Below are 20,256 nucleotides of genomic sequence, written 5' to 3'. Positions count from 1 at the left end.
GCAGTGGGTTTCTTATTTTCCAAACCTCATTAGAGTTTGTAATACCATGGTGGTAGTCAAGAGCGGTCCGAATCACCCTGGGGGGAAAGAAGAACCAAAGAGATATGATGTGGAGCCCAGTATTAACACTGCTCCTGGCTCATTTCCAGGGTCCCTCCTGATTCCCTTCCAAACTCTTACACCTTATCTCCATCTTAAAGGTTAACGATGAAGCTTAGGAGAGGAAAGAAAAAAAAAAAAAGAAGCGCTTAAGATCCCAAATTGTTAAAAGAGAATAGATGTGTGTGCTGAGCAGAGAGCTGGGTCTGCATTTACATCGGGAAGGCAAATACTGTTTTGCACTTCCCAGGGCATTGCAGCTGAGGCGGGGGTTTCCCTGGAAGAGCTGCTGGTGTGTGGAGAAGCCACCAGTTTCGGGTCGCCGTGCCCAAATCCCGTAGGAACTGGATGTTAGTCAGGCACCAGCCTCGTGCCGGTTCCTTGGGAAGCCCCAGCGTGCAGTCCTGGTTCCCCTGAAGGCAGTGGGAGTTTTGTTATTTGTTGCCTCGTTACAACCGATGCTAATGAGGGCGCCAGGCACGGAGCTGCTTGAGCAACGCTCGGGAAATGATTGCAAACAGCACCCAAACAACCTGTGCAAGAGGACCCACAGCCTTGGCTCAGCTCGATGCTGAAATAATCATTCAAGAGAAGGCGTCCAGCCCAGCTCTGGCTTGCTCAGGCATGGAAAAACCATCCCCATAGAGAAACCATCGCCAGATCATCTCCCAGTGGCTACAGCCCGGTGGGCAGAAGCTCCATGAGCTGCTCCAGGAGGTCTGTCTGTCTCCACAGCACTTTTCCATCCCAGTCGTTAAAAAGCTGAAATTTGCTGAACTTATGGAAGCTGACAAGGTCAGGCCCTTCAGCTGTCAGCGATGGCGAAGCTAATGGAGGGAGACATCTTGAAGAGCAGGTACATGGAGCAAGACATGGATCCTTCTGACAGACACCAAGCAGCACCAGCCCTTTGCAGACAAGCAGATTTCACATCATCTATGTCAGCTATTAGGTCTTTTCCAGACCTTCCATACAGGGAGGGATGGCACATGGCTCAGACGTGTCCTCTTGGCCCTGCCACCGGGTTGCAGGCTCAGGACAAGGCTGCTGAGGCCAAACCCCAGCCAGATGTGGATAGTGGTGGAGCCACTCTCTATTTCACTGCCAAACGCTTAAGGCAGATCCAGGCAGGGAGATAGGTTTTGGCTACTTGTTTGTCTGCTTTGCCCCTGCAGGAGGAGAGGAGCAGAGAGGGGTGTGTGGAAGGGCTTGTTCTGGGTGATGATGCACATAAGTGATGTCATGCGCCCAAGTGATGTGACGCACCTACGCGACATGACATGAGCAGGGTAGTAACAAGGAAATGGCAATTTAAAGATGGAAAGTGTTGGGTCAGACACACGCCGGGTTCTATTTTATCAGCTTCCTCTTGCTTGACGTTGGTGGGAGCAGTCCATTGAATGATGAGATCTCTGGCAGTAGATGCTAAGAGCTTAGAGGCGGCTCCGTCCGAGGGAAGGGACTGTTGGTGGACTCTGGGATTCTGGGCTCTGGTCTCGATGCAGCTGGGAGATGTTACCTGGGTTCCAGTGTTAACGATGGCAGCTCCCGCACCATTTTTTTGTTTTAAGGAGAGCAGTTAATTATCGGATTGAGTTTTCGCAAGGAAAGGACTCACTTTAATAGTCTGAATACACCAAGGCGGCTTAAACCAAGCCCTTAAATATGGGCTGCTCTTATTTGCTGCAAACAAGATTGACACAATGTCGTCATCTTCCTTTGTTTCCCTTTACTGTAATCCAAACTGTGGTTTCAAGAGGAATCAGTTTGGTAACTTGTAGATACATACACACTCTACTCATTAAACCATCCCAAACCAAACCAAACACCAAGTCGTGTCTCCTGGCTCACACACATTTGCCTCCTGAGGGATTTGCTCTCTGCGAGCGTGGGCTTCCAGGAGCAAGTCGTGCCAGGCAAACAAGAGACAGGTTGTCACACTCTTCCCTTTCTCTAGCTGGGGATATGTCGGCTTTTTGTCCTCACCTTCTCACTCTAAAATGGGGATTTTTGACTTTTCTTAAAATGTCTGGCAGAAAAATCACCTTTAAGCTTAGGTTAAGCAGGGGAAATTTCAATCCCAAAGGGAATAATCTGTATATTTGCAAAGTTGTGCGCGGGGCTGAAAGCTGGAGCTTTGCATGGGTTTCCTCTTGCAGCCCCGACTCCGTAATGAGGGCATAAATCCAGCTTTGCGTGCCTGCCTGCTGCACCGGCACCCGGCGTTGCTGTGGGAACCGTAACTTCCCAAATTTGTTTTTACTCGGCACTCCATTCCAGCCTGTTCCCAACAGGCACTCCGGAGGAAGAAAGATCCACAGCCTACCGCAGGATTTCACCCACAGGAGACACGCTTTACCGGAATAAATAAATAGCTGTAAAATGGGGAGCGGGGCGGGGAGGGCAATAAAAGGTGATAAACGAGCACTGAAGATGTCACCGGGATCCAGCATCTCGAGAGCCAGCAGCTGGGAGAGGCTGAGGAGCTTTTTGGGGTCCCTCTACACAGCCGTGGGCACTCCACCTGAACTGCATTGCTGGTGGTGGACCTTCTGCAGCAGCACTACCCGCCACCAGCTGCCTGCTCCTGGAATGCAGGAGGGAGATCTCTGCTCCCATCACTCATGGCTTCTCCATCTCCCTGTCAGAAAGCAGGTTCATGTGTCCTTCCTTTAGAAATGGTTTTGGGAGAGGATGGTGATGGTGAACATCATGTTCACCATCAGTGCCACGGTGGTGAGCGCCGCTGGCTGGGTGTCCCTGAGTGCTCACCGGGGCTGTGAGGACCAGAGGAAGCCTTTACTATTTGGGGGATGTTTGGAGGTGATTTGTAGGAGGATCAGGTTGGAATGGTCCAATTTTGGTACAGCATGTCGCTGATGGGCACGGGCACGGGACTCTTGGGTCCTGCTGCTGACCCAGGCTCAGGCATGAGCGGTGTGGAGAGTCGAGTTATTGGTTCAACAGCTGAACTAAAACACCAGCAGTGCTATGCTTTGGGTTGCCATGAAATGAGTTGATGTTCTGGTGCGCTAACAGAGAATAGGAAAGCAGTCACAGTCTCTGTTGAGACTTGCCTTCAGCTACTGAGGGGTGCAGGAGCCCCCCTCGAGGCACAGAGAGGGTGGCAGGGCCGTGGTGGCAACTATTTGTCTTTTTCCATCTATTTTGTACTTAAAAGAAACGACAAGTCCTGAGTAATGTGCTCTGGGCAATCCTGCTTCAGCAGGGGGGTTGGACTAGATGATCTCTAGAGGTCCCTTCCAACTCTGACAATTCCGTGAACAACCAAAAAAATCTTTGCTCAGGCTCTGCAACAGGTTCAGGTGGACTTGACAAACAGTTTTGGGTCAAACAAATTCCTGTTTTAGGGTGAATAAGCTGTTCACTGGGAAGGAATCCCCTTCCCTGCCTCTGCTGGCTCCTGGGAAGCAGTGCTGCTCCCACCACCTGCATTCTTCTGTCTGACTGTCAGTGCTATCCCAGCTCTTAAAGTCTCATGTCCAGATGTCATTTGCTGGCTGTCACCATCATCATGCCATGGCTGGTGTCCCTACACGGCACTGCACATGTGATGGTACCCGCACTGGTGGGATTTGCAGCTCCTGCTCCCATCCATGGTCCCTGGTTACAGCCACCACCCTTTGCCTGGTCCTATGGCTCTTGCTCTCCCCTCCCGTGCTTTGGTGTCCCCAAATTGGACGCAATGAGGGAAGAGAAGCCCTGGCAGTGCCACCGAGGGCCTCCCACAGCCGTGCCGGCGTGGTGTTGCTATTAGTATTCCAGTGCCAGGATCAAAGAGCCGCCAAGACGGAGCCCACGGCGTTTCGCTGGCATCGGCTGAGCCTTTTTCAACACATTTTGACATTACAGAGCAGGCGACTTCACTGCCGCACAGCCCCAGCCCCACGGGACAGAGGGAGCAGGGGACATGGGATATGGGGGATCCCGGTCATTCCCAGCCCCACGGAGGGTTTTGGGGGCAGGTTTTGGGGCTCTGTGCGACGGCGCGTGGAGGGGATGGTGCTGAGCACCACGTTTGGAGGCACCCAGGAGCACCGTGCGTGCCCGCAGGCACTGCGGCCCCGGCGCTGGTGTGATTTACCTCCCCGAAACACCTCAATTTAAATGCTAATTCTGCCTGAAGCGAGGGGGTAAGGCAGCTATTGAATATTTTCAGGCGGTTTATTGCTGGCACTGAAGTGGGGCAGGCAGGGAGGGACAGACAGCGCGGGGACAAGTCTTACCCACAGCATCGGGGCCGATGGAGGGATGGGGGCGATGGTGGCACCGGGGGGACTCGGAGGGCACCGGCAGCTCCGGGTTGGTCTCTCCTCTCTCCCCAAAGCCCAGTCCGTCTGCGCATCATTGCAAACGGTGGTCAGGGCAGAAAGTTGGGGAGCTGGAGGGGGCTCCAGGGCCTGGCAAAACCTGACCGGTCTCTTCTCTTTTAATCCCACATCGTTATACAGGAGTGGGGCCTCGCTAAAATTAATGACCAGTAAATTTGGAGTAAGTAATTGCTGCTTCAGAGGGTTTGCATTAAGCCTTTATAATTCACCGGTGCCTGAGGTCACGGAGACACGTGGGGGGAGATTTACGGCATGCTTACCTTCTCCAAAGTGGCTGTGGAAACAGGGCACCCTCTTTTTCTCCCTCCCAGTGACTCTAGATCAATTTTTTTTTTTTTTTTTTTGGTGATGACAAGCCAAAAAGAAGCTATTTCTGAATGTCCCCGTGTCAGATGCAGGCTGGGCTCTTGTGAGCTTGCAGCCGCCCCAGCGGGAAAGCTTCTCCGAGGGAAAGTTGGGTCAAAAGCTGGCACTAAATAACCTCAAATCCATCATCTTTTCCCCGAGCCATTGCGGGACAGAAAGAAGTAAGATTAATAAATTATTCTTACCAGAGAAGGCATCCTCTCAGACTTGCATAGCAGAAAGCGCAGTCCTCGCATAGACACTTTGCTGAACATAAGCACGCTGGATGATAATGTGATTAACATTTGTAGCTGTGCCGGCTCAGATAAGGGTAATTAAATCTCACGCTTCAGGGCATCAGCTAATCACTTGTGGGGTCATTTTATTTTTACCCCTTCATGAATATATTTGCCCAGTCGCTGCGATGCAGGGTGTCCGTGGTGGATGGAAGCCGGGATCCCCATGCAAGCCGATGCTTGGATTTGCAGAGGGAGTTGTGCAGGAGCAAGGAGGGTCCCCGAAAGGCTCGGTGGGCAGAGTCTGGCCTCGGGATCATGGCCTTGGGGCACGAAATGCGAAGGGAGGAAGCCACAGCCGGCCAAGCCGAGGAGGAGAAGCTGCTCCTTCACCCAATGGTGTTGCTAACAGAAAAATTAAATGAAAAGAATGTGAGTCACCAGCTGATCTGTCACTGCTGCGGGCCAAAATCCTGCTGCGAGCTTGGCCCTGGCTTTCAGCGCCTCAGCAAGGGGTGCCACGGGGCTCGGCATAATCAGGCTGTGGACCAGGACCCGGTGGCTGTGGCCCCATCCAGGAGGACCACAGCACTCCAGTTGCTCTCCCCAGTGCCTGCGCTGGGCTCCCCTGCTCCCCCCAAAACCCCCTTTCCCTCGGGGATGCTGTGTGATGCTGGTCCTTTTCGGAGGCTTCCCATCACCTGCGTGAGATGATACCAGCCCTGTGGAGCTGCAAGGCTGTGCAGCACCACAGCTGTATTGTGTGACCTTCTGTGTATTATCTAAGGTCAGATTCCCCGAAAACATCTCTAGTCTGTGTATGGAGTTTCAGAAGGGCAGGAGAACACCGGCACAGCGGGCTGTCGCTGCGTGAGCCCTCCTCCCGGTACCTGAGCCGCCGCTAATTGCCTTTACCCCACCAGCACCCTGAGACGGAGGGAGCTGCTGTCTGTTACCTGTCACCCGAGGCAACGGGAGCGTTTCATGTCTCGGCCAAGGTTACACCAAGTGTCCGTCAAAGCCAGGATTTTGAACTCGGTTTAATCCAGGCGACTGCCTTCCTCCTCATCCCACCCTGCCAGTACGAGAGCTCACTTAAGCCTTTGGCCATTTGACCTTTCCCAGCATCACAACTCGTTTATCTGGAAGTCAGCTCCCTCCCAAGGCAGGATGTACTCTGGGTCGGATGCTACTGGGGACCGGGACTGCGAGGGAAAAACAGCATTTCCTTGTATAATGACTCAGTATCTGCAAAATGCCCCGAGAGGCGGTCGGATCCCCACCAGGAGAGCGCTGCGAGTCCACGCGTGGGAGAGAGCAGCGTGCTCCCTGTTCCTGCGAGTATCGGGCACCTGCTCCCTGAGTGCTGGGGAGATGCTGGGGGGCAGAACAGGAGCAGAGGAGGATGCTGTGGAGCTGCAAGGTGCTGGGAGCCAGTGGGTTTGCTGGGCTGTCTCCCTATCCCATCGGAATAAACCTGGCTCCACAGCCGGTAGGAGCCACAAGGTCATGAGGGTGCAGCCACGTCTCCGGGAAGCAGCACCGACCCCCCTGGTGTGAACCGGTGGCTCGGCCGTCCCCGAGATGGAGGCACGTGTGGTGGCATATGCAGAGGGCTGCTGTCACATCCCTCCCCTCATCTGCATCCCTGCCCTTTGCACAGAGCCCGACGGCTTTGATCAGAGAGCACAAAAGCCTGGCAGAAACTCTCTTTCTGTGCCTTTATGGTGAGCAGCGCTGTGAGCCGCAGGGTTATTAATAAGGCACGGTGGAAGAGGAGCTGCAGCCCTCTGCCGGCTGTGGTTCCGTGGCACACAGCCCGGCACGCCGGCAGCCACAAACTCGTTTGGGTGTCCCCAGGATGTCACCTGCCCTCCCAGTGTGCCATCCCACCTCCCCTGGCGCGGCTTTGGCTCGTCCCTGCTTTGGGGCCGGAGGTGGGGAGAGAGGGAGGGAGGAGATGCAGGATTTGGTAGCAAAAATGCATCCCCGAAGCGCTCCTGAAGTGCTGCCTTGTGCCGCTGCTCCCTCCCTCTGTGGGAGCAGGCTGTGGGCACACACCGCTGTGTGCACCCACCCCTTGACTCGCGCTTGCCCCGTGTTTTTCCTCGACCCTTTGACTGCCGAGCAGTTAAAGCCAACGGCATTACAGCGAGCGGCGCCGCAGAGCACGGCTTTTGGGTAAATACCTTTTTATAGAGGCGTCAGCTCAGCAGCAGCCGCTGCCTGCAGGGTCCCCTTGCACTGATCTCCAGCATCTCCCCCCTCGGCTGCCCGTGCACGGGCCCCCAGCCCCCGGGGACTGTCCTGTCACCCGGGTGAGCTGGGCTAATGCCCAGGGACAGCCAGCTGGTCCACTGGGCAGGTGTCGGTGAGATGGTCCCGTTGGGTTTGTGTGCGAGGGGGAGGAGAGGCTGCATCTCTGCATCCTCTCTGCCCTGTGCTCGGGGTTAACGCAGTTTTCTCGTCTCTGTGGTGCCGTCTCTTTGTGTCCCCCCATGGCTGAGCTCTTCTGGCCCTACCACGTCTGTCCCCTCATGCGGGGTGGTGGGAGAGCACTTGAGAAGGTGCCACCAGCCAGTGTCATTGTCCCTCCTGGTCCCCTTGGAGGTGGGACGCGGGGCTGGACAGGCTTCTGGCATGACCCACCTGGCCCTTGTGCCCACCCTTGGATACAGGGTGACCCGTCAGGGAGGGGACGGTCCCCATGCCCTGGGGTGACAGGCGGGCTCAGCGCAGCTGCATCCCTCTTTCCAGGTGCAGCATCGTGCTTCTCCGGGGCTTTGGGATTTGGTAGCGCTGGTGCTTTCCTCCCTTTCCTGCTGAGGCAGAGCAGCAGAGACACTGACACCCTCCTTCCCGTGTTTCCTACCGCTTCCCTAATTTTGCAGCCCCTGCTTCCTACCACCCACACAACTCCTGGCCCCAGCAGGGATTGCAGTTCCCCATTTGCATCACTGCGACAGCAAAGGGCTCAGAACAGCAAAGCACCGCTCTGCCACGGGAATCCCGCGCCCGGAATGATCAATAGGAGATTTGTGAGCACGTGTGTGAGCGAGAGGCTTTTCCCCTCAGACAAATAATCCACTTTTTCTCCGGCAGTGTGTAAAGTGAAGCTCCTGAGACGCAATCAGGTGCTGACAGCTTTGAGACGGGGCTGCAGCGTGACGGCAGGCAGCAGGGCTGCCTGCACAGCCATGCTCGGTCCCACTTGTGTCCCCCCACCCGAAGCTGCTCCTCACCTACCTCAGGGCCAGGAGCATCCCCAGGCTGGTTGCACGGGGCTATGGCCTCCAGCTCACCCCCACTACAGGTTGTACTGGCCGTATCCTCACCCTGGAGCAGCAGGAGTGCCCTAGGGATGCGCTCCACCAGCCCAGCATCTCACCGCAGCAGGACCCTTGGAGGTGGCCATGGGTGTCCCCACTTGTGAGATGACCGTGGGATGATGGAGCATCCCACCCAGGGACAGGCTGTGGGGAGGTAAAACCAGGGAAGAGGGGTCAACCCAGCGGCTCTTTGAAGGAAAGTCTGTTCAGAAAAATGCAGCTGGGGCAGGCGGTGCCAGCCTGAGCCGCCCCCGGCTCCTGGGGCTGACCTGATTTTGCAGGAACCTCCCTTTTTTCTTCTCCGCTGCCCTTTTGTCTCCGCACCCGGAGGACGCAGAGCCTCCTGGCCTATATTTTGGCTCTAAGATCAATATTTAAAATCCCCCCTCCCGTTTCCTTGGCGCAGGCGTGAGGTGTCTCGCTTGCTGGGGGAGGCTCGTCTCCCAGAGACCTGTCTGTTCACCATTTCAAATGATTTCCCCAGTATCGTTGTTCTAGAAACAATTCATTAGGGCCCTATTATACGATGTTATACCTGCCAAGGTTAGAAAGGATCCCGCATGTGTGGTAAAATCACACCGTGAGCTGCACGTGCCAGCTTTTTTTTTTTTTTTTTTGGTGTCTGTCTATAAATGTACCTTTTTCCTCCTTTTACAAAGCCAGTCATGCGGGGCCAAAGCCGCGGGGGTGATGCTGCTGCCTGGGGTGGGGACACCCAGCAGGGCTTGGTCTGGGGCTTGGTCACGGTCGCATAGTGGGAAGATGCTGCAGGTGGTGGAAAGGGGCAGCTTTGGGGTGTAGCAGCCGTTCCCTCTCTCCTTGCCGCTGTCTGCCCTCTCTCCAGTGGCACACTGAAAATCCACACTTCTGGGCCAAAACCAGTGGCCACGTCCCCAGGCTGAGAGCGGTCCCATGTTGCTGGAGACCTAAAGGAGCCATGTTCCCCAGGGAGCTCATTAGATATCACCTTGGAGGATTGTGGAGCCACGGGTGGCTGGCAGCAGGGGCTGCAAACCCCATCCCCTGTTAGGTCTCCTGGTCATAGGAGATGTCCTTCACCCTCCAGAGCCATCCATCCCCATGTCAATGGGGCAGCTCAGTCCCCCTGCCCGGCTGTGGCCTGCATCGTTGCTTTGCAGTTGTCTTTTTCTCTCTGCAGGGAGAATAACTTCATCAAGGACTTCCCCCAGCTGGCCGATGGCCTGATGGTGATCCCGCTGCCCGTGGAGGAGCAGTGCCGTGGCGTCCTCTCGGAGCCCCTTCCCGACCTCCAGCTTCTCACCGGTATGAGCAGCCCGCTTGGGGCAACAATCCATTCTCCCACCCTGGATACCAGCATGGTCCCTGAGGGACATCAGCATCCCTGGTGTTGTGGGGTCCTTCACGGCATCCCTCCTGCGTCCCTTGGGCAGAAAGAGCGTACGGGGTGGATGAGTCCACCCTGGCACCGGGCAAGGCAGCATCTCCATCCCTGTGAGCTCCAGGCAGCCTCGGCCATCGCAATTCTGGTCCTGCCAGCAGCCTGGGGACCCCATGGCACGACCACCAGAGGAGGTCACCATCCCTGCTGCCATCCCATTTCTTGCCCCTGTGGTGGCAAAGCCATTCCTCAGTGTGAGCATTAAGTGTTCCCCGGAGTGTGACCACCAGATCGGCAGGGGCTGAACACCGGCTCTTCCTTTGCAGGGGACATCAAGTACGACGAGGCAATGGGGTACCCCATGGTGCAGCACTGGAGGGTCAGGAGCAACCTCTACAGGGTGAAGCTCAGCTCCATCACCCTCTCTGCAGGTGAGGGTTTCTAACCACACATCTCCATGGGCGGGTGGGTGGGTGGTGGTCTTCTGCCCCAAGGGACAGTTGTGCCGAGCACCTCAGCAGCATTTCACACCTCCAGGCTCTGCTCGGGCAGTAGCTCGAGCTCCCAGCGCTGCTGAAGAAGCAGGCAGAGAGATTTTCCTCCTTTTTACAGGGTGGGGGGAACTGAGGCAGGGGGTTTGTGCAGCTCAGTTGCACAAAGCAAGCGCTGGGGTCAGAGCCGGGATCAAGGTAATAAGCCACACTGCGGGAAGATCCATGTGGGGGTGGCTGTGTATACGTTTATGTATGAAAAACAGTAAGTTCTTGAAAAAATGTGGTTTCAAAAGGACCCAAAGCGCTTGTAAATGCGGGTCATATAAAGCAGGAGTCGCAGCTGAAGAAGGGGCGGGCGGGAGGATCCTGCAAATGTCAAAACATTTCACTTCCACGTTTTTATAGCTACACGTTTTGTTTCAGAAATGCTGAAACATTTTGTTACGACCTGAAATGTTTTGCCTTTTCATTTCAAAACAGCATTTTTTATTTAAAAATCAACCTGTTTTTAAAAGGGAGAAAGAAAAAAAAAATGAAAGATTTAGTGCAGACAGGCTGCAGAGCCCCAGAACGAAATAACCTTTTCGGAGCTGAACAAAATATTTGGGTTAAGCTCAAAACAAATTCTTCTCGATTTTTTTTTATTAAACCAACCTTCTCCTTCAATAAACCAGCCAGCCAGATAACCTCACTTTGGTGACATTTATGACGTATTTTGTTGCAGTATGTTTTCAGTTCCACCACTGAACCAAAACGATGATACCAGCCAGCTGTAAAGGGTGCCAAGGCACCGTGTAGTCACCAATCCCTCCACGGTATTTCCTCTCCATAGAGCAGTGAGGGTCTGTGTCCTTGTCCCCCTTGTCCCCTCTGTCTGCTCGAGTGCTGCAGGGCTTTGCCCAAGAGATGCCCTGACCCTTGTGCACCCACGGAGCTGCCACCAACCCCAGCCCCATGTGTCCCTCCGGGCCATCTCCAGCTTTCCTAAGAATAGTTATGGGTTATGCAGGGTTTTTACTCTGGGGATGGTCTGCGGGGCGATCTGTAATTAGTGACATCAGGAGAACATCTCTGGTTGTGGTTACTGCAAAGCAAAGGCCAAGCGCATCCTCCGGGGAGAGTGTTGACGGTGTCCCAGCAGCCTGCAGAATGGGATGGGGCTGGTGGGAGGGTGTTTGTGTGTGTGTGGATATGTGTGTCTCTGCACACACACATTCACACGGACATTGGTTTTGGAAAAGTCTTAGGGAGAACACTCACAGAAGGATGCCAGAGCCACAGCCCAGGGTAAATAGCAGGTTGTGGATCCCAAAGGATCATAGAATGATAGAATGGTTTGGGTTGGAAGGGGCCTTAAAGACCATCCAGTTCCACCCCCCCTGCCCTGGGCAGGGACACCTCCCACCAGACCACGTTGCTCAAAGCCCCGTCCAACCTGGCCTTGAACCCCTCCAGGGATGGGGCAGCCACAGCTTCTCTGGGCAGGATCGTGTAGAGCTTGGAGGGAAGAGAAGAGGAACTGCGCTTTGCTTTGGGGGACTTGTATTTCTTGATCAGGGGATCTTCTGGGCCTCCTTGCCCCAGGCTGTGGCTGGCAGCCCTGCCTGGCCCCCCTGTCCATCCCGTACCCATCCTCTGCCTCCCTCCCACAGGCTTCGCAAACATCCTGAAGATCCTGAACAAGGACAGCAGTCGGGAGGAGCTGCTCTCCTTCATCCAGCAGTTTGGCTCCCACTACATCGCGGAGGCTCTGTACGGCTCCGAGTTCAGCTGCACCATCCACTTCCCCAGCAAGAAGGTCCAGCAGCAGCTCTGGCTCCAGTACCAGAAAGGTGAGGAGCGCGGTGGGAACGGGCAGGGGCACAAATCCCGGTTATCATTCGTGCTGTTTTCCATCCGTCAGCCCCTCTCCCCTGTGCATACACCGTCACCGTGCCGGTTAGTAGGTGTAGACAGGAGACTTGTCCCCGACTGATTGCCCAGCAGCAGGAGATGGTGGCACAAGTCCATGGGCAGCATCCCTGAGCCAGGGGAACCCATCCTGCCTGCTCCTGCCCTCCGGCTGCTGTGCTCTGGCTCTGTCCTTCTCCGGGAAGACCCTCTTCACCACCCGCCCCTGGCCCCGCCATGGTGGCCCCTGCATGCCGGGGGTGCTCGGGGTCGGGTGATGGAGATGTGACATAATTGAGCAGTCTCAGAATGGCTTCGTTTTATTGCTGGTGACAATGACGGTCTTTAAGGAAGTGTATTAAATCAATAGCAGACTCATTGTGCTACACCATAAATAACGAGACACATCATTAAACAGGGCAATAAACTTCAGGACTTTGAAGTAATACAATTAGGTTATGTTTATAAAAACTCCCTTATCGCTGTAGCCTTCCCTTTGCCAATTCATCTCTTTCCTCCAGGGAGCTGGGGATATTCCCCGGCTCTGATATTTTTTTCCGTCAAAAAAACATCTGTGATGTTTCATCGGGCCCGTCGTAGGGCTGGGGGTGACGGAGGTCCTCAAGGTCCCTTGCGTCCTGCCCCGTGGGCGCTGCCGGGAGCCGCCTCCTCTCCTGGACGCCGTCGGACGGAGATTTGCTCCCTCCCACCGCCTCCCTCCCTTTCTGCTGTATTTTCCCTCTGTCTTCCCAGCGCCGCTCGTCTGCTTAGCGTATTCGTGCCGCCCTGTACTCCTCTGTTTGGGCTTTAAATAGTGATAAATGAAGTTTATTGCCGTAGCAATGCCCCTGTGTAGCAGGAGGAAGCCTCGGGGAGGTGTGTTGTTTATGTACTCGCCGTGTTATTCATCGTTTGGGCTTGGTCTCTGCCATCCCCGGGCAGACGTGTTGGTGGGGCCGGACCCGGGGTGGCTTCACGTCCCCAGCGCCCTCCCTGCAGACGCAGGGTTTCTCCGGAGATGCCAGAGGGTGGGAACGAGCGGCAGATGCTGCAATCTGAGCCCGGCATGAGCATCGCCCCTGTTTGCCGGTGCTGGGGCCAGAGGGGAGATGAACGGTGGCAACACTTGATCCAGCAGTGAAATATCTCCCATTTCTGAGCCCCTGCCTTCCCCCCAGCCAGGGCAAGTGGTGGTCCTGGGACTCAACCGCAAAGCCTCGTGGTGGCACCGGGCCTGAAGGCAAGCAGTGCCTCGCTGGTAAAATAATTTCCTTTTTAGTCCATGGTATGCAGCTGGCCGAGGCGGGCTCCCTCGCTCCCCTCCTGCGCCCCTGGACCCGTGCCGGCCCCGTGCCATTCACAGGGATGCCCCGGCCCTGGGGGTATCTGCAGCATCCTTCCCCACCGCCCAGCCAGCACCAGAGCACCCCAAACCCTAGGGATCCCCGGGGGTTTTGCATGTTATTCCTTGGACATAAGCATTCTATTTCTGACCATGTGGCATTTAGACACCGGGTGCGGGCTCCAACCGTGTTCTTTGTGGGTGGCTCCGTCTGTGTTTTCGGGAACTGGTGGGGTCAGTGGGGTTAAACTTCGGGGCCATCGGTACTGCAGAGGGGACCAGTGTTGTACTTAGCTCTTTGATGGCCAGAAAATGCTCTTGGAAGGACATTGGGGATGTTCAGGGCTGTTGCCGATACCAGGGGAGATCGGCTCCGGACAGAGAAGGTACCACGAAAAACTAAGGGCTCTCTCCTGGAGAAACCTCAGTGAGCTAAGAGAAAGAGCTTGCAGTTCATGGTAGATGGATTTTATTCCCAGCTTCTCCACCGATTTACCCTCATTTTGCCAGTGACATAAGGAGGATTTGAATAAATAGCTCCAGCTAGACAGTTCTGGATGCCTTCTCCGCTCGGAAACAGCTCTGGCCCGCCGGGCTCCCCGCTGCTAGCCAGCCCATTTCCGAACTGCTCAGCGAGCACACATATGCATCATCTCTAATAAATACAAAAGTACAGCCAGGATAACTGTAATTTGTTAGCGAACAAAGCAGGTCAGAAGAGGAGGGGGAGAGGAGAGTCTCGAGCTAATTGGCACGGCACCAAATATGACAAAAACGCACATTGCGGCGCGTTCGCAGCATCGCGCAAAATCATTTTAATATTTTAATCAACTTCATAAATCAATCGGCCGGCCTCGGGAGGAGGCCTCCGCCAGTAAAGCGCGCGATCTGCGCCTCGAGCCCTAATTGAAAACACAGTCTGGAAGAGGAGACGGCGCCGCTGGCAGCCGGACCCCCTTGTCAAGCGCCGGGCCAGGTCCTGGCTCTCTGCCGAGGCTGGAGCAGCCTGGACGGGAGGTGGGTCAGTGTCTGCAGAGCTCTTCCTTCCGCCCAACGGAGGAGAAAGGGATGCGGCTCTCGCCAGGGACCGCAGAACGTTGGTGCCTTCTCGCTGCCTGCCCCTGGTGGGACGGGAGGGCTGTAGGCAGTGTTTGCAGGCTGTTCTGTCTGTAGAAATGTGAAATGTTCCTCTTCCTTCTCTAAGCAGATAAGGTGTGTGCTGGGGGAAGGAGAAGGAGCCTCCTGCCCTTCTTCCCAAGGATTTGCAGGAGTGAATCCCGGAACAAGATGTACCAGGCACCAGACTCCATTCAGGGCAGAGATGGAAACATCCCCCAGGCTTTTCCCCTAGGAACTGCATTAGCCCATGAGCAGACCATACCAAACCCCAATTTTATTTCATGCAGAGTAATTAAAAGCCCTTTTTTGGGGGCTGTTTGCTCTGGCTCTGTGCAGCCAAGTAATGCTTTAACTCATCGGAGCGGTCTCCGAGCAGGGACCTGGAGATCGACCCGGCCATTGATCTGTGCCACGGGAGCCCGCATCGCTTTTCTCCCCTGTCAAAGCCAGCAGTTAACGCTGACGGCACCTCATTAAGTTCGTACCAACTGTGTGAGCATCTCCGTTCGGCAGCTGGGGCAAACGTGGCACCCCCGGCCACCTCCTGTTGCGTGTAAGAATGTGCTGGGTCTGGCCGGGATGGAGCGAAGTGGCTTCATCACAGCCCTTGTGGTGCCGCGCTTTGGATTTGTGGTTACAGCAGTGTCGATAACACCCCGGCGTGTGGGCTGCTGCCGAGCGGTGCCTGCACAGCGGCCGGGCTTCCGAGGGAGTTGGCAAGACGTTGGGAGGGGAAACAGCCAGGACCGCCGACCCCAACTGGGCTGTTCCTCACCGTATAATGCTGAGAGGTAAAACGGGAGGTAGAGGCTGGGGGTCAACCCACCACAAAGATGCTCAGAAAATATAGGGGAGGAAAGAGAGCGATCCCTGCATCCAGCACATCCACCTGCCAGGGACCGGTTATGGAATCATAAAATCATAGAGTAGTTTGGGTTGGAAGGGACCTTAAAGATCATCCAGTCCCACCCCCTGCCCTGGGCAGGGACACCTCCCACCAGACCAGGCTGCTCAAAGCCCCGTCCAACCTGGCCTTGAACCCCTCCAGGGATGGGGCAGCCACAGCTTCTCTGGGCAACCTGGGCCAGGCTCTCACCACCCTCACAGCAAAGAATGTCTTCCTAGTATCTATTGAAGGTTTATCAGAGACCTGGTTGCTCTGTGGCCCCTCGGTGTGGCTGGGCGAGGAGGAGGAGGAGGAGGGCTTGGTTAGGGAAAGGGAAGAGCTGCTCTGATGGCAAACCCTGACAGATCCGGTGGGATTTCCCCAAGAGCTGTTCTGGCTTTCTTGTTCCCACTGTGATACACAAAATGCAGAACAAACGTCTGTAAGTGCTGTGGCACTTTGCGAGAACGGAGACGTTATCAGCAGTAACGCGGAGGGTCTCGTCTTGTCAAGCGTGTGAGTGACAGCTCTTTTCCTTCACACGGTGTGGATCAGCTGAGCCTCAGCGTGGGAGGCTTCTGTTCTCCAGCTGGGAAAAGCTGGAAAAAGAACCGGCGTGCCGGTGGCGTGCTGCCATGGAGGAGCACCCAGGCTGGCAGGAGATCCTCTCTCTTGCCACCATGGACCTGGGAGAAGCCCAGCCGGGGAGCGGGGAGGGGATGCTGCTGGGCTCGGGTTGTCCTGTGCACGGGTGGAGGAGGGTCAGAGGGTTTCACAACCCGTTACCTTGCTTTAGGTCTGCAGCGAGGGAAATATTTTGGGTTTTTTTTTTGCATTTCCTAGGATCTCTAGATAGTTCCCTTGGCTGAGCTCACCTGGCTGGTTGGGTGCTCGGCAAGTGGAGCTTTGGAAGTGGCTGGTACAGGTGTGAAAGGTGTTCCCTCCCAGTAACACCTCTGACATTAAAATAGCCCAGGGAGGGGCTGTCCCCTGACAGGTCCTGGTCACCCCCTAAGGTTATCTGCCCACCAGCCTCCCCAAAACTCCCCAGTGCTCTTCTCTTGGACCGTACGTTGTTGATCGCGTTTACCATTAAGAGGTTCCAGTTCTCACGCTTTCTTGTGAACGCAGCAGTTGAGACGAAAGATCTTCATAAACTACGGGCCACATTAAGGCTAAAATAGCAGCCCACGTTCTTCTCGAGCGGGGTCCGTGGGTCCCTTCTGCCCTCTCCGGGTCTCATTCATCTCCCGGCAGGTCTGAAACCGCCGTCACACAATTAAGATTGAACCAGTCCAGGCGAACCTTTAAGTTTTCATTTCCTAGACACCATCAGGTGCATTAAGAAAGCTTTAAGGGCATCTTTGCATCTATTAAAGGAGATAATGCCTTTCCCCTTATACCTGCTTGGTCAGAAGTAAAGCATATAGAATTTCCCTGTCCTTGAGATCGGCTCCTCTAAACAACCGCTCTATTACCTTTGTAACAACTCTTTTAAGTCGCTGGCGGTTCCCGTCATTATATTTATTTCCAAAACCTCCGATTTTGACATTTTGTTCGGAGGAGGGAGAAACAATCTTGCTGGTTGCCGTGAAATTTCGTTTAGACTAAAATATGTGCTGTGACTCAGGCTGCTAAATGACCTTATGCACCGCTCATTGTAATCCAAAATTGCCAGGCAAGCGGAGTAATTAGTTGTGCAAAATGAAATAACTTTAAATCCTCGCATTGAGTAATGACCCAGAAAAATCACTTAGGCTCTACAATAGAAAAAGACTCGGAGCATCTGGCTTTATTTTTTACTTTTGTAGCTCTGCCCCCTCTGATTAAGGAACAGGCTCTCCCCTCCTCCTCTTGTTAGAAGCCCGGGCTGTCGGGTGCTGCCCAGAACAAATGGTCACGGCTTAGTTGCCACTACCCAAAGACATCATAACTTCTCGTACCGGGTACGTAGCTGTTTAAAGAGCTGCTTCCTATCATCCGAGATAAGCCCGAGCGATAAAAACCTCCGCTCAGAGCAGTAAACCCCACAGGGCAGCACGACAGGGGACAACCTGATGTGCTGATGCCTTTGAAAGCCAAGTGGCAACGGGCTTAGCTCTCCTTGGGCTCCACCTAAAACACTGCTTCTAACACAATTGTTTGCAGCAGGGGAGGTCATCCTGCCCCTCTGCTCTGCCCTGCTGAGGCCCCATCTGAAACACTGGGTCCAGTTCTGGGCTCCCCAGTTCCAGAAGGACAGGGAACTGCTGGAGAGGGTACAGCAGAGGGCTACAAAGATGATGAGGGGCCTGGAGCACCTCTCTTATGAGGAGAGGCTGAGGGACTTGGGTCTTTTTAGTCTGGAGAAGAGAAGACTGAGGGGGGATCTGATCAACACCTATAAATACTTAAAGGGTGGGTGTCAGGAGGATGGGGCCAGGCTTTTTTCAGTGGTGCCCAGTGACAGGACAAGACGTAACGGGCACAAACTGGAACATGGGAAGTTCCATCTAAACATGAGGAGGAACTTTACTTCGAGGGTGGCAGAGCCCTGGAAGAGGCTGCCCAGAGAGGTGGTGGAGTCTCCTTCTCTGGAGACATTCAAACCCTGGACACGTTCCTGTGCAACCTGCTCTGGGTGGACCTGGTCTGGCAGGAGGTTGGACTAGATGATCTCCAGAGGTCCCTTCCAACCCCGTATCATTCTGTGATTCTGTGATTTATTAAAATTATCCAGAATAATAGATGAACCCTCACAGCAGCCCTCCTGCCAGCCCCAGTGTCCCCCCCGTAGCAGGGACAGAGCTTCACATCCCCTTACTGAGAGCTCGGGGCCAGGGAATCGGGACCAGACCTTTAAAACATCAGGTATCGGCTGCAGTGAGGAATAAGATATTGCCCTTGCGGGAGCATCAGTGTGAATTAAGGTACCAAACTCTAGGGTTTGTTTATGGGGAGGGCAGGGAAGCGTCAGATGAAGGTACATGAGAGCTGCCAAGGAGATCGGATTTATCCTCTGCAACTGATGGCGTAAAAGGGGGTTCGGAGCCATTGTGTTCCCAAGCCTAATCCCCACTGGCTGTAAAAACCAATCTGCCACCAAAGGGAGGAGATGAAGTGTTTTTAATAAGAAAATGAGCCGTTTGCAATGCACTTTTAATTGGATCGATTTTTCCTTTATTACACAATCTTTAAAAACCCAGCACATACGTATAACCAGACAAGCTCCTTCTCCAGGTAGAGAGCAGAAGCCAAACTAGTTCATCACAATCCTTAATTACTCCATTTCATCTCGTTTGGTGGACAATCGCAACATCGGGGGCGGGGGGGGGGAGAGGGGGGCACCAGGACGAGAAATCCAGCTCTGCGAAATCATCTCTCAGTCACCATCGAGCTTTGTCAGGGGACGCGGACACCCCGGGCGAGGGAGGGCAGGTTTTTATTTTCCCTTTTTCTGCCTGAAAAACCCGACTCGAAGAAGAGCCGCAGGCGCCGTACACCCCCAGGCGCCGATGGCAGTGTCCTGCCCCACCAGAGCGTCACAGGATAGTGGGATTTTTCCTTTGAATCTCCGAGTGAGAAACAGATGACAGACGCTTTGTTTGAACTGCGTAAGCAGGAACAGGCTGGGGTAGCCAACTGCTCAGTTTACTGGACCAGTTTTTATGGCCCTTCAAGCGCTCCAGGAAATGTTATTGCTAGTAGTGTGATGTTTATTGAAAAAAAAAAAAAAAAACAAAAAAAAAGAAGAAGAAATAATAATCCATCGGAACAGAAAATGACAGAGGTACATATTATCATAGATAATATTGCTTCAATTATTCAGGTCCGCGGTAGCTTCCTGCTTGGAGCGATTCTTAGAAACAGGAGAAATGTTTAAGAGATCAGTAGGAGAGGAACTGCCATTTCCATAATACTGGAAAAAATGCCTTGAGTTACAATGTAATTAACTGCAGAAGGGCCCTGTAATAGCCCTCATCTCCCAAAAACATACATGCAAGATGAGATCGGCTCCCCGAACTGCTGTTACGTACCTCGGGCGACTTCCCCCTCCCACCCAAAGAGAGAAGAAGGGAAGGTAAATAACAAAGTGCAAGCTGGTAGCCTTGGCAAACACACAGAGGAGGGCGGGGGGGGGGCGGGTTCAGTTCCCTTGGGCTGGTGTCTTGGCTCCTGCTGCCTTCTCCGAAAGCCTTTTCCAGTAAATTACAGGGAGAGAAATAAGAAGTTGCCCTGATGGAGAGGCACCTCCGTCACACAGCCCGTTCTTTGCTCTCCTGGCCCTCTTCAGTGCTTCGGCTGAGCATAACAGGGAGAGAAAAAACAACAAAATCCCACCAAAATCTGCTCCCGTCTCTTCTTCTGCAAACCCTGTAACCGCCAAACAACTGGCTGGGGCAGCAGCGGCTCTAAAGCCCATTTTACTTTGCTCTTTTGCTAGGGGAAAGTATAGGGGAGCTTAAAAAAAAAAATCACCTGTTGCCTCCATGTTGTAGCAAACAATTTGCTGTAGCACGGCAGCCGCCATAAAATCAGCTTTTATATTGTCTGTCGTGCCCCCAAATTTGCAACTAGGTTGTTGATAGCAACAAATAAACGCACTGCAGTCTAACTATTATCTGTGGCAGATTAACATGCTACCACTGTGCCCTATTTAAATGCATCTTGCCTTCAATAAACTATTCTAGGCGAGCAGCACCACACTGAGGTATGCATTTATCAGCCAGGAGAGTAGCACTGTGGGGGCCTTGGTTCACACAGCTGCAGTTTTGTGCTTCATTTGGCCCAAAGCCGTGATGAACATGAACTCCGGTGCCTGCCG

At 54.1% G+C, this 20,256-nt stretch overlaps 1 protein-coding gene across 1 annotated transcript in view; it reads left to right on the top strand.

The window, feature by feature from the left end:
* Nucleotides 1-20,256, top strand: part of ASTN2 (astrotactin 2) — a 366,183-nt gene that overhangs the window by 225,097 nt on the left and 120,830 nt on the right. The window contains exons 14-16 of the mRNA XM_074161351.1: nt 9,521-9,645; nt 10,048-10,152; nt 11,868-12,047. Of these exons, the coding sequence (XP_074017452.1) occupies nt 9,521-9,645; nt 10,048-10,152; nt 11,868-12,047 (410 nt within the window). The remainder of the gene's footprint in view (nt 1-9,520; nt 9,646-10,047; nt 10,153-11,867; nt 12,048-20,256) is intronic.

The sequence above is a fragment of the Numenius arquata genome, chromosome 19 (genome assembly GCF_964106895.1).
Source record: "Numenius arquata chromosome 19, bNumArq3.hap1.1, whole genome shotgun sequence".
NCBI classification, from domain to species: domain Eukaryota; kingdom Metazoa; phylum Chordata; class Aves; order Charadriiformes; family Scolopacidae; genus Numenius; species Numenius arquata.
Note: the sequence above shows the minus strand (reverse complement) of the source record. Positions and strands in the feature narration are given on the sequence as shown.